At 35.1% G+C, this 13773-nt stretch overlaps 1 protein-coding gene across 2 annotated transcripts in view; it reads right to left on the reverse strand.

Annotated features, from left to right (window-relative positions):
* Positions 1-3437: 3437 nt before the first annotated feature.
* LOC109376418 (ephrin type-A receptor 5-like) overlaps positions 3438-13773 on the reverse strand; it is an 87482-nt gene continuing 77146 nt past the window's right edge. For both annotated transcript variants that reach the window (XM_019632335.1, XM_019632336.1), the window contains exons 3-4: positions 9620-10283; positions 3438-3703 (exon numbers count right to left, since the gene is read on the reverse strand). In XM_019632335.1, coding sequence (XP_019487880.1) covers positions 3633-3703; positions 9620-10283 — 735 coding nt within the window. In that variant the 3' untranslated portion in view covers positions 3438-3632. The remainder of the gene's footprint in view (positions 3704-9619; positions 10284-13773) is intronic.

Below are 13773 nucleotides of genomic sequence, written 5' to 3' on the forward strand. Positions count from 1 at the left end.
TTAGTGAGTTTTCAACATTAAATTTCTTGGTACACACAACTTTTCTCATGAGAGCTATTATATAATGATTTATGTTATGAGACTTAGTGGAAGTCCTTTTGCTGCTTTCTCAATAATGAGAAAATAAGCAAACTATGTTTGGGAATATGTTTTGGTTTCCTAGCACATTTAAATGTTAAGGATTTTAAACCAGTTAAGGTATGGCCTTTGTAAGATCTTTATCTTTAAACATGTTTTTCCTGATAATTATCTTTCAATATTAATTTATTATAATAAAAGGAGCCTATCCAGGGCACCTCATTTTAATAAATGTTTATTATCAAGAGGTGTTTTGTACACTATGAGCAACTTGAACATAAATATAATCATGGCTTCTCCATCCATATGATCACGAAGGCGCTCAAGTTCATTAATTTGCACATCACGAATGTGGAACGTGCCACTGTAACAATAAAACATCCTAGAGGCCTACCCAAAGTTCAATTTACAGAGCAGAGCAGTTATTATTATTACTATATGAGGATATGAGGTATAGCATTTATATATAAAGTATATATATATATATATATATATATATATATATATATATATATANAGAGAGAGAGAGAGAGAGAGAGAGAGAGAGAGAGAGAGAATATAATAGAGAGTGAGATGGGGGAAGGAGGGAAGGGGAGACCCAAGACTTTCACTAGTATACTTTCTCTCATGAGTGAAAAATTAGGAGTGCAAACCAAGAATAAAAGTTTGTCAAGGAAATATTACAAAGCGTTTGGTTCTTCTATTCCCTTTCTTTCATTGCCAAGTCTCCCTTTTTTACTATGCATTTATATCAGAAGATTTACAAGTTACTAACCATTGTTGGGACAATGAAACATTAAGTTCTTAAAAGAAAAAAAAAGACTCTCATTCATTCAATATGTAATCATTTACAAGCACCTACCCACCAATACTATTCATAAATAAAATGAATTGTTTCATGGTTGATATGCATGTATTTGACCCCAGATACTATTAAAATTTTTCTATTCTTAAGATAGTATAGCATGTACATGAATAACCTCTTTTAGTAGGTAATCTCAGGAGTCAGCAGTTCTTTTATTACTCAGGTTTTAATATACAAATGCATTTTTAAAAATATGAGTTTATAAATAAAAGAGACGGACACAAAATTGATGAATGTAATACAATAGAAAGCACTGAGAGCTTCCTCTGCTTGTTAATTGCTACCCAGCTCTTTACCTAGCATTTTTTTCCGTGTCTATGTTAAACATCACCTTTTCAGAAAAAAAACATTTTCTCACCAGCCTACCTGACGTTGCACACTCACTGCCATGGCCAACTCTCATCAGTTGTAACCGTAGCTGTGAATTCATAGGTGTCTGTACGCCTAGGTGCCTGCAATCCTAGATACAGGAATTGCACAGATGGAATACAGTGCCCAGTACAATAGTAACTTAAAGAAGGAGTGATGATATCAAACCAGAGAGCAAATCTTCTTTGTAAACAAGGTTCTAATATAGTTACATAGTTTTGATCACCAATAAATAAAAATGTATAATTGTCCTTTAATCAAGAATATAGTATCTAGTTGAAGTAAACTGGAGAATTTTCTAACCTGAAGCTCCCGTTATTTTATATTAGACACATACGCATTCCTGTAACTAGGATTTGTTTTTAATTAGAGCTTAAGATGTAGATAATGTTCATAGATGGCAGAGGTAGGATTTGAATCCAGGGGTTCTGGCTCAGAATGTATGTGCTTAAATCACTAAAGCATATTTCCCATTATATGTAAGCTAAATTCATAACCTTTCAAAATGTATACCTCCTTTATTCTGCAGGATTTTAAGTACAAAGTTCACTTTTGCAAAGGTACCTGTCTATAAACATATTTCGTTTTAGCAGCACATCTGCTCATGTGGACTGAGGGAGTACTCAGATTAGTGGTTCTCAACTGGGAGTGATTTTGCCCCCAAGGGGACATTTGGCAATATGCAGAGGCATTTTTGACTATCAAAATGGGGAGCAGAGCACCCTACTGCATCCTACAGAATTAGAAGCCAGGGAAGCTGCTAAGTATCGTTCAGTGAACAATACTACTCCCTCCCCCAACAAAAAAGTATCAATATATCAATAGTGCCAGTGTTTAGAAAATAATTTAGAGAAACCTTGATTTAAGAAAAAAGGAAAGAAAAACTAAAAATAAATGCAGAGAATGCTCTAAAACTTTAATAAACCAATCTAAAATTATTCAGGGGAGGAATTTAAAAGAAAAAAATCTATTTTGTTATTCTCACGTGTAATACCTGAAAATGGATGAAATGATTGAACTATTTAATTGCCTTGGTGGTGGCTTGCAGCAGTAGGACACACACGGACGGACATACACACACACACACACACACACACACACACACACACGTGCATCACTAATTTATTGATACTCTGTACTTCCATAATTGCCACCTTTTGTCAAATTTTTAAAATTAAAATTAGTTCCGGTTTTTTTCATAAAAGAACATACCAAATAGAACCAAAAGTTCAACCCCTTTGATTTTTTTTTGGTAATGTGCCTAATTAAAAATAACTAGGCTCTCCAATACATAATTACAGGAACACCTAATACACTATATTTCCAGCCAATTTCATTTCAAACATAAATGTGGACCAGAAGTATGAATGATCGACATACAACTCCCTGCAGTATCTGTACTGTTTCTGAATCAAGACTCTTTCTTGAGTCAGTATTTTTACTACATTTTCCTTGCTGTGCAATCATCTCCCAGTTGGACAATTAATAAGTGCTTTTTCTCCATAGCCCTCGGCATGTAACCTCCTCGCCTTACCCTGTATTTTAGCATGCATTATATACCTTCTTCACTCTGACTGTGTTTGGCAGTGACCCACAATTTAAATCTTTCCATTTGATATAAGTGAAACTATAATTATCTAGGGTAATTTCAAATTACTACTACATTCCACTAGCAACTGATGAAGATTAGTGGTCTTGCCTTGCAATCTAAGTCAGCAACATAATCACAAGAGAACTCAGCAGGCAACATTTGATTCATGTGAACTCAATTGCTTCTGTCAAACACATTCACTTCAATAAAGAGCAGAAACTTCCAAAATGGTTTTTGCTAACAACTTTGTTCTCAAAAAAAAAATTTCATATGACTCTTAAAGGAAAAAAATAGCATGAATTTCATCAGAAATAATAATAGATAAAAAGTAGGAAAACATATTTGTATAAATGGACTTAATACATTATTTGTTTCTGAAAATAAAGAACATTTCAAAGAAATAAATTTGTATACTTAAAGCAGTTTATTATAGAAAACTCAGGCATAAAAGTAAGCTGTGGAAAAATAAATGCACTCTATATTTTAAAGTTAATAAAATAGAAACCAGGGTATTTTGTTACCTCATTAAAACCAGATTAGTATGAGAAAGGTAGTCCGTTTCTCTTAAAGGAAGTTAAATGAGGGGGCATGAAGATGATAGATCATGAATTGCTAAATGGACTGCGACTCCTGAATCACTTCTTGGTTGTCTTCTGGGTTGAAGCCTTATGTTAATGAGCTGCCTAGCATTCTGAATCCTGAAGCTTTAGACTCTAAAAGCAGTTGAGCCTACTCCATCAAGCCCTGCATGTATATCAGGTCACATGAGCATGTTATAACAGCAACTACCAGGTCATCTCCTAGTAGGAAATTGGTAAATATTAATATAGGAAAATCATTACAACAGATTTACTCAAACTTCAGTTTCTTAACATTAATATATCCTTAATTAAGTTTCAACAAATCTTTATTAACAAAGAGAAAAAACTAAGGAGATACGAGGTATGATCAAACAATACAGTGAATGTTTAAATAAAAAAAAATTACAGTAAAAGACACATTGCCATTAATCCCCCTCAAAATACTTCCCCTTGCTTTAAACACACTTATCCCATCATTCTTGCCACTTTCTGAAACAGTTCTGGAAGTCCTGTCTTGTGAGTGTCTTTAGTTGCACTGTAGTGGCTGCCTCAATGTCCTGAATCAATCGAAAACATTTACATTTCACAGTCATTTTGATTTGGGGGAAGAGCCAGAAATTGCACAGTGCCAGATCCTGTGGATAAGGTGGATGAGGACACATTGTAATGTTTTGAATGGGCAGAAACTGCCGTAACAGAAGCTATGTGTGACGTGGAGCCTTTCCACTGTTATCATACAATACAGTGAATGCTGCTGCCAAGTGCCATCCAGTGGAAAGGCAGGGCTCTTCAATATGGGAAATGGTGTGACGAACCTTAGTAACAGTGTGGAACAAGTTTCAACTTGTTTGGTGCAGTCAATTGGGTGTGAACTACAGTTGAGAGGTGTGTTTTATTTTTTGTTTTTTGGTTTTTTTAGCTGAGCCATCCTGCCACCTGTTGGCAGCTCAGAGGCTGCTCAGCTCAGGCCGGGCATCAAACCACTGTTGCTCAGAGCTCGCACTCTTGAGCGAGCTCTTAACCAACTGAGCCACTCGGCTGGCCCGAGAGGTGTGTTTTGAGGTGTGTTTTAAAGTGTGCCATAAATAATCCTCCATCATAACAATGCTCGGTGTCACATATCACTTCGCTTATATGGCAATTTATGTCCAATGAAAACATTACGGTGCATCCTCATCCACCTTATTCACCAGATCTGGCACCGTGTGACTTCTGGCTCTTCCCCAAAGTCAAAATGATTCAGGAAATCAAGGCAGCCATGACAGCGCAACTAAAGACTCATGAAAAAGGACTTCCTTTTCTAGCCTCACTGTGGCCAAGGCACATTATCTCCATTAGAAAATATTGAAAATTTTATCTCAGGGGAAAGAGAGTACAGAACTATAGCAAAATAAGATTGATAAAATATGCCAAAAACCTTCTAGGTGAGATAATTTTTAACTATTTTATAAATACATGTATCCTCCTACTACTTATAAGATGTAGAAATAAATTCAAATACAGTAAAACCTTGGATTGCGAGTAACTTGGTTTGTGAGTGTTCCACAAGACGAGCAAACATTTCTAATACATTTTAACATGGTAAATGAGTGATGTCTTGCAATACAAGTAGTTTGTTTCCAGAAAGAATTATGCTCTCAAACCAAGGTATTACTGTACTTGTGTTAATGATGCAGGGAATCATGGTTTAGTGGGAAAGGAGGAAAAAAAACCAAAACAACATTTGGGATAGTCTATGTATTACATCAGTTCTAACACCAAGGCATACCCCTTTACCTATCTGAGTTATATTTTTGCATCTATATAAATAAAACACTAATTTTTTATAATTTATTTTGTGTGAAAATAAAACAAAAAGACTAATGTTATGAAATCAAGTAATCTGAGGGCAAAATTTTATCTAACAACCAAAATCTATTACTCTAATGCCTGCATTGACCTTTGCCTTATTGAGGATTTTGAAAACTTAATAACAACATGAAAAGACAAAAATGATGGGATTTCTACAGTTCAATAGGTTGGAGTCTGAGCTAAATTCTAACCTGGTTATTCTCAGTCAAAGCAGATAATTGTCAGATGTCAATCGTATATTAAAAAAAAAGAAACTGAGTAATTAAATGTAAATATACATATTATATATTATGAACACATTTCAGTATGTGATGTTTGAGGTCTACAAAAATCATTCAGATGGCCTCTATAATAGTTAATATATCACATGCCAATTACATATGATCTCATACCTGGAAATGAAAATTTGGCCTGAGAATCCTAGGACAAATAAGGGACCAATTTAAAAGACATTAAAAAAAAAAAAAAGATTATGCTCTCCATGGGGTTGGGGGGTGGGGAATTAAAGACATATTTGTCAATTTTGTGACAGAGGGTATTTTCTACTGATAAATACAAAGGTAAAATAAATCAATAATTTAAAAATCCTATAGTATTTTATGCCTTTGCCCATTCTATTTCCTCTCTTTTGAATTCATTGTCCCTACCACCTGCCTTTTGATTTCTTCATCATTCCTTAAGACAACATACACCATCCCTGCCTTCAAGGATTATGGAGTCCAATGGGAGTGGTAAAATCATTAATCAAATGGGCTGGCCAAGTGGTGCATTGGTTAGGAGTTGGCTTGGGATGCCAGCTCTGAGCAGCAGGGCCAGGGTTCAGATCCCACATGAGGGCCAGTGACACTGCACCCTCTACAGCTAAGATGGTGAACAACAGCTCGACCTGGAGCTGGGCTGCCATGAGTTGCCAGTGACGGCGTAGGCTGCAGTGGGGCTGGCTGGCAGCGGGTGTGAGCTTTCATGAACTGCCATAAGCCGCCATCCAATGGCTGGCAAGTGACTGCCTCACCCAGGAAGAGCACAATGATCACAATACTAACTTGGGCCAACAAAGCGACGTCCTCCACAACTAGACTGAAGAACACAAGGACAGCAACTTGTCTGTTCCCCTTCCCCGATTCCCCAATGCTGTCCCCCCCCCAATTCCCCAATACAATCTTTAAAAAAAATCATTAATCAAATAATAACAAATAATTGTAAAATCATAACTCTAAATGGTTTTATGAAAGATATGAGTAACTAAGAGACAGGCCTGACTTCGTGTTTAAGAGTCAGGGACAGTCTCCCCAAGGACGGGTGTTGGAGCGCAGATCTGAAGGATTAGGTGAATTAACTGGGCATAAAGGAGGTAGAAAAATGTTTAAGGAAAGGAAACAGAATCATAGAAGACAAAAGAGTGAAAGTGAGTCAACTGCCTTTGAAAGTCAGTGTGGCTCGTGTATAGGAGAGGGGATGAAACACAGTTTAAGATGGGTCTGGAGAGATAATAGGGGTAAAACAATGCAGGATCATAAGCTACTGTAAAAACGTTTATCTTAATGAAAACCATTGAAGTATTTAAAGTGCGTGTGTTGGGGGGTAGGTGGGGACTGAGAATAAGTGTGTGACACAATCGGATTTGCATTTTTGTAGAGGTGATACTTTCACATGGCTTAAAAATCAAAACTTTATCTAAATTCATTCATTATGTTTGAAAATAAAGTTCTAACAGGATATGCTTCTAGACTGGAGGAAAAGGAAAGAGAGATTTGAATCATTTTAAGAGACAGTTGGGTGGTGATTTCTACAAACACTTTGTGATGGATTGGAATGAGGTAGTGAGCAGAAAGGAAACGCTAAGAATAGTTTCTAGGTTTCTGGCCTATCAAAGATAATTCCAAAACATTGAGATGCCCCACTTAAAAGTTGGGGGAAAGCATGCTAAGATTACAGAATGACTTAGTTATTATGGAATTTTATAAAACAAACACACACTAACACATACACACACAGAGAGACACACACAATTTACTTGTATATACTTATTATGTATAGATATAAATGCCTAGGGAATATATATGATGCCTTTGTTCTCCAAAACAAACCTTCAACATTTATATATTCATTCAATGAGAGGAGTTATTTACAGAAGAAACATTTGAAATTCCTTATGGAGTGGCCACATACCATTTGTCCATTGGGAAACAACAAGAGGCACTATTCATTTAGACTACACTGTGTAGAACTCCCTCTGGGGCTGTGTAGTTAATTCACAGCATTCACGACCCCACAGCCTTTGTTCTTACTATTAGCGAGGGGTAACAAATGCATTAATTCAGACAGAGTTCAGTTTCATGAAGCTTTCCACAATGTAGCCCTCCACCTTATATCCCTCTTTCTCTCAGTTAGGTCTCTACTCCTCAATTTTGAAGAGTAGGAGAAGAGAAAACTATACATTAAATGCACGCACTGAGAAACATTCTGTCAAAACACTACTTCCCTAAGATGTTTTCATCATAAACACCTGCAGAATATTTTAATCCCAGCAACAATTAAAAATTAACCTCTAAAAATGCAGAGGTATTTTATACCCTCTGCAATATGGATAAAGACAAAAGTTCTTGTGTTCTGAACTAAAGTGACCATGTCATCTCTAAAATGATATAAACAAATAATCAAATAGAGCATGTTGTTTTATAATGCTACTAAACATTTTTTTAGAAATAATAAGTTCTATACTGTAAATATTTTGGGAAAAGAATAAAACATATTCAACAGATTATATTGAGTTCCTGCTTCTGATTCCGCAATCACGTATATCCTCACCTTAGAACAACAAGACTGCTCAAAAAACAAAAAAAGTTAAGATAAGGTTAGAACTTTCCTTTTAATCCAATCCTGACTAAAATCAAATTAACTTCCCTGACAAACTTAAAAGCATTTCCGAAACATAATTTTTATTTAATGAAACGTGTGTGTGTGTGTGTGTGTGTGTGTGTGTGTGTGTGTGTGCCTGCGTGTGTAGGGAGAATTGTAGATTACATGGAAAAACAACCATACACTAAATTGCAGTAAACAAAATACATATAAGCTGATGCTGAAAAAAGAAATGTAAACATGGTACATTATGTTTCTAGAGAGAAATAATTAAGCAAAGTCACTATAATTTACAGGTAATTTCCCTAGTTTTTATTCCCTGGGTTTTTAATCAACCTACATTCTGGCCTAAACAAACCTGAGCAAGTTTGGTGCACACTCTATAGTGGATTTAGGAAAAAAATACACTTGAAGCTACCAGTTAGGGTTAAGGAAACCCTCAGCATTTGGTTTTCTCCTTAGTTAACCCACATTAACTCTCAACACCTATTCAGTATGTTAACATCATGCTGAAAACAAGTTCAGGTCATAAGGATGAACAATTTCTCTTTAAGGAAAAAAACGTTTTCTTCCTCATAAGCTGTTCTTCACTTTGACATAAAATACTATCGTGTTCCAAAAAGCCATTGTTAAATATCCAATTTAAAAGGGTAACTCACCACACTGTGGGCAAAATGAGGTATTTTCAAATGAAGAGGGAAGCATGCATGATCAAGTTTCAATTTAAAAGAAAAATTAAAACAGAAAAAAATCTTCAAGTGCAAATTGCTTTGAAATGACCTTTTTGAATTGGCTCTATTTGCAAGCAGTTATTTTCTTGGGCACTACTTATTACACATTTAAAAATGACCTGTAAATTTTTAAAAGCAAGCACGTAACACCGATTCTATCGAAACAACACAGTAAACTAAGCCCAGCCACCTTGCAACTGTTTTCCTATGGAGTTCATATGGTTGAACTTATTTCTGAAGAATAGGCAGTTAAAATCATGGCAAAACAAGTCATGTCTAAGATTTGCATTTGCATTTTTTATAGCAAGTAAAGTACCATTTTTCTCTTCATGAAGAGAAAATAGCAGTAGAGTAGCAGATAATAATCATACAAAGAAAGTTACATACAAGGAAATCATCCTTCAGTTTGAGTTGTTCAGAAATAGGACTTCTAAAGTAAAAATGAATATGAAATATTACACTGCAAGACACTCTCTGTGTATTAACTATGTATAGCCAATAAAATATAACATTAAACCTGCCATCGTTGCCAGAAATTTTTAAATTCTGAAAAGAGAGAAATCAAACTTGAAAAGAAATAATCTCCATAAATTAGCAAAGTAAAAGGTCACTTACTCATAATCATTTGAGAAAATACATATACATGATCCAACTGAAGCAGACAGCACCTGCAGATACGCAGGCACACCCTTACCTTGACAGGTTCCATTTTTCTCTTCATAGCCTGCCTTGCACATGCATTTCCCGATGGGCACCAGCCACTCCCCTTCAGCGCTGCAGTGCATTTTGGGTGGTTCATCTGTCACAGAATGGTTGACACAGGAGCCCGACACTTCAAGTAACTGTGAAGAATCTGCTCCAGTAATTGTGTCAGGGAAGACAGCCAAATGTCGCACCACAGAAGGACATTTTTTATAGTACACACGCACAGAAACCAGAGCAATGCAAGCACCCAGATCCTGAAAGGCAAGATAAAATCCCTTTTTGCTTAGAGGTCCCACGTCTCTGACCTCTGTGTTCAGTTTCATGACACGGTCACCAAGATCAAGTTCTGTAAAGCTTTCATCGGCGGCAATGGTATCAATTTTGATGTATTGGTTTTCCTTGGTATTTCTCCCATTCTCATCATCTGACTCAAAGTAATACATGTTGAAAGTTTCCTTACAGGTCCCAAGTCCTCCAGGAAGACTGTTGCAGTCCCGCAGAGTAAACTTAAGTTCTATGAAGATTCTGGAAGCACCTTCATTGGAGATCCAACTGGTCAGAAGCCAGTTATTTTGATTCTGTTCCATAACTTTGCATACTTGGTATGTGTGGATAGGGGCATAATTTTCATCAACTTCACCAATCTCTTCCCACTGTATAATACAAAATAGAAAAACAATTTTTTTTAAATAGAAAATAACCAGAAAAACTAGTCAAGAAAAATGAATCCAGATGCAGAAATTTCTGTACCCTTGATATATACTATTGGGAGAAGGAGCTATATAGCAAGAATATATATTTGCTTTTTTAAATTAAGTAAATTAATAATGTATTATTCATTATCTCCAACACAATTCAAAGGTGAACACATATAAATGATATTACCTAGAAAAGCATGTATTTCAGAGTCAATAAAGAAAATCAAATGTGTATGCAGTTAACAAGAAGTCAGTGAGGGCCGGCAGAGTGGCTCAGTTGGTTAAGAACTCGCGCAAGAGTGCGAGCTCTGAGCAAAAGGGCTGCTGGTTCGATTCCTGGCCCAAGCTGAGCTGCTGTTGAGCTGCCAACAGGTGGCAGGATGGCTCAGCTGAAAAAAGAAGACCAATGAAAGGAAAGGATGATAATTGAAAGAAAGCATATAAACTAACAAAGTCTATAAAGTTTTAGAATAAAAAGGAACAACATCTTTTAAAAGATAACAATGAGAAAAAAAGCAGTAAATGTGGAAAAGAAAAGAAGAAAATGTAACAAGAAAATCTACACTTATTTGATTCTGGCATGTTACAAATAACACATCAATGTGATAAACTTGAAAGAAAGTTCATTAGTTTAAAATTAATAATGGATTTTTATTTCATTGAACTAATCTGTTTAGGAGTCTTTTACAAATTGGATAACTAAATGTTTACTCATAGATTTATCCATAAATATCAACCTAGAGACAGATATAAAATAGAAATAAAAATTATAGATTAGTAATATGGAGAGCCTTGTCATTTCAAATACTGATATGTTATTATATCCTGGTAATACATTAAATCTTTCTTACCAATGCAGTATTTTATGCATAATGACCTTAAGAGTTCTAAATATATACAGAATGTAGTAAAAAATTAAATATAACTTACATCAGTTTCAAAACATTATTTGGTCAAATAAGAGATCTAAGCCAATCTCTTTCCTAGTAAAATACTCCATTTCTGAGAACTCAGTGTACCATGAGTACTGTTTAAACAGTACAGAACCAAATTTTTTCTTCATAAGGATGTTATTATAACTTAAGAAATTTCTTAAACCTGTATAGAATCTGTGTATACAAAACTACATATAATTTTGTTTTAAATCTTTAAAAATGGCTGTGAAACACACACAGCAAATAAATCATACTTTCAATAAATCAAGAATGTGATTTCAGACATCAATATAGATTAATAAACTTGATAGAACCTCATTTCTTTAGACGCAAAATTAAATAAAGCATTATTTCTTGATTCTGTTCACCTGACAAATATATGAAGTCACAAAAGATGCACATAAGTCACATATCTCAGATGGCCCCTCTGAAAATTCTAGCTGCCATCGGACAGATATAAGTAAAACCGCTGAGTTTCTTAAATTCATAAGAGAGTTTATTTCATCAAGAGTTTATTTCACCTAACAACTTTCACGTGATGATGTTATGTGAAGCCTTAGTTCTTTCATTTATGCTCACTTTTGTACTCTCTCCCAATGTGTATAAACTCTACTTAGCTTCTGATTTTCTAAACCAGCCTCTCTTGCAGCACTCTGTCATTGAACTATGGTACTTACATTTCCTTCCTTCTCTTTATTGTAAATGGTTACTGAACGTCATGATTAATTTCATGCAAAAGAGCACCTCAACTAACCAAATGAAAACAATAAAAATAATCAACTTACTTTAACAAAATTAAATATATATTCGTTGAATTGGTAAAATGGGAAATAGCATCCAAAAAGCTCTTTTCTAAAAAACGAATATCAAAATACTATATTTTGTTTTAAGTTTAATTTTATAGTAGTCTTCAAATAAAAAACACAAACAGATTTTAAATCCTTGGCCTTAAATCATTTATAGAAGTCTTATTTCTGCATCACATATACTAATAGGACCCTCCTAGCAAATAAAAATGAATTGGGCAAATAAAAAGAATTGAAATAGCATCTTCCAAGATTTTAACACAAGCAATTCATAGCTTTTGTCTGTACAAAGTCCAAAATACCACAAATATTATTAAAAATGCAAGCCAAGCAGCACTTGACAAGACAGCTTAATAGTTGCTGCTTCAGGTGATAATTTCAAAGTATGTGCGTAAGCATCTTGCTTCTCTGAATAGTCTCATTTAAGAAGAGAAAAACTGTAATTTTCTTTGATGTTAGAATTTATCATGGTAGGATTTTCTTTTCTTTTACAAGTGTCCAAAATATAAACGAAGACTCACATTTTTGTTTATTTCTAATGAATGCATAGAAACACTTTAATTTTAATAATTATGGCCATAAGCCATTCAGAGAATCAAATAGGTAATATATACACATTTCCCATAAATATCCGCTCCTATTTAGACAAATACGTTAAGAAATGGACAAAATATTTCATTTATTTTAAATTGGCTAAAATAAAACTTTGGGTTCTTCCAAGTTTTCTTTCTTTTTAATACAAAAAGGACATCTTGCTATCCTCAGCAAACATTTTACCTATGAAGAAGAAATAAGAGGTTGAAGAGAAAGAACACTCATCGAGAACATATGAATGTAGCAGGTATATTCTGAGACACTTTTTTTGCAAATGTCCTATCAAGGGGATTACAGTAACATCATGACAGGCACAGACAGAAAACACAATACTTTCAGTTCAATTTTGTAGCATTTCCTATAATCCATTGTGTAATAAAAGTACTTGCTGATCTTTTGATTACTACAAGCGAGGTGCCTGGGCATTTTGGGAGTATGGTCACTGAATGCAATATGGGGGCTGCAGCTCTGTTCTTCAGGCCCAGCCACTCCTTAAGGCCCAGCCTCTGAACCCAGGTTTCTCTGTACTCGTTTCCTCATTATTATTTCTATTTCTTTGCTTTCAGATTAAAGTCTGGTTACACAGTCAGTTTGGCCTAGCTTGATTTCTCTCCCAGATGCTCGGGCTTACTCCTTTTCCCACTGGGTACTGAGAAGTCCAAATCATTTTCATTCTAATCCCATGCCTGGCCAGGCATCACAAGTCAGCCACATGTATCAGAGAAGTGAAAATGAAAAAGGACTTATTTTCATATCCATATGTGTATCATGGAGTTACCAACTTGTCCTATCCAAGCCATTAAGAACTATTTCCTCCCTGCCTGCCTTTCATTGCCCTATTAGGTTTCTAGCTCCAAGCTCCTACGGTCTTTCTTAGCCATCACTCTCAGTTCTGAGCCCCCAGCCTATACACCACTTCTTTTGTCTTCACATCTTAAAAATGCTGATTCAGGACATGCTGCCTAGACAAGCATCTCCCCTTATATTATATTCCCAAATACACAAAGAATCATCAACTGAGCAGAGTCCATTTTGACCTTTCAAATTAACAGGAGTGCCTATTATGTAGTTCTGTTTCCATTACTGTGTTTCTATGTATCTTGTTTCTAC

This window comes from Hipposideros armiger, unplaced genomic scaffold (assembly GCF_001890085.2).
Source record: "Hipposideros armiger isolate ML-2016 unplaced genomic scaffold, ASM189008v1 scaffold_1125, whole genome shotgun sequence".
Taxonomy (NCBI): Eukaryota; Metazoa; Chordata; class Mammalia; order Chiroptera; family Hipposideridae; genus Hipposideros; species Hipposideros armiger.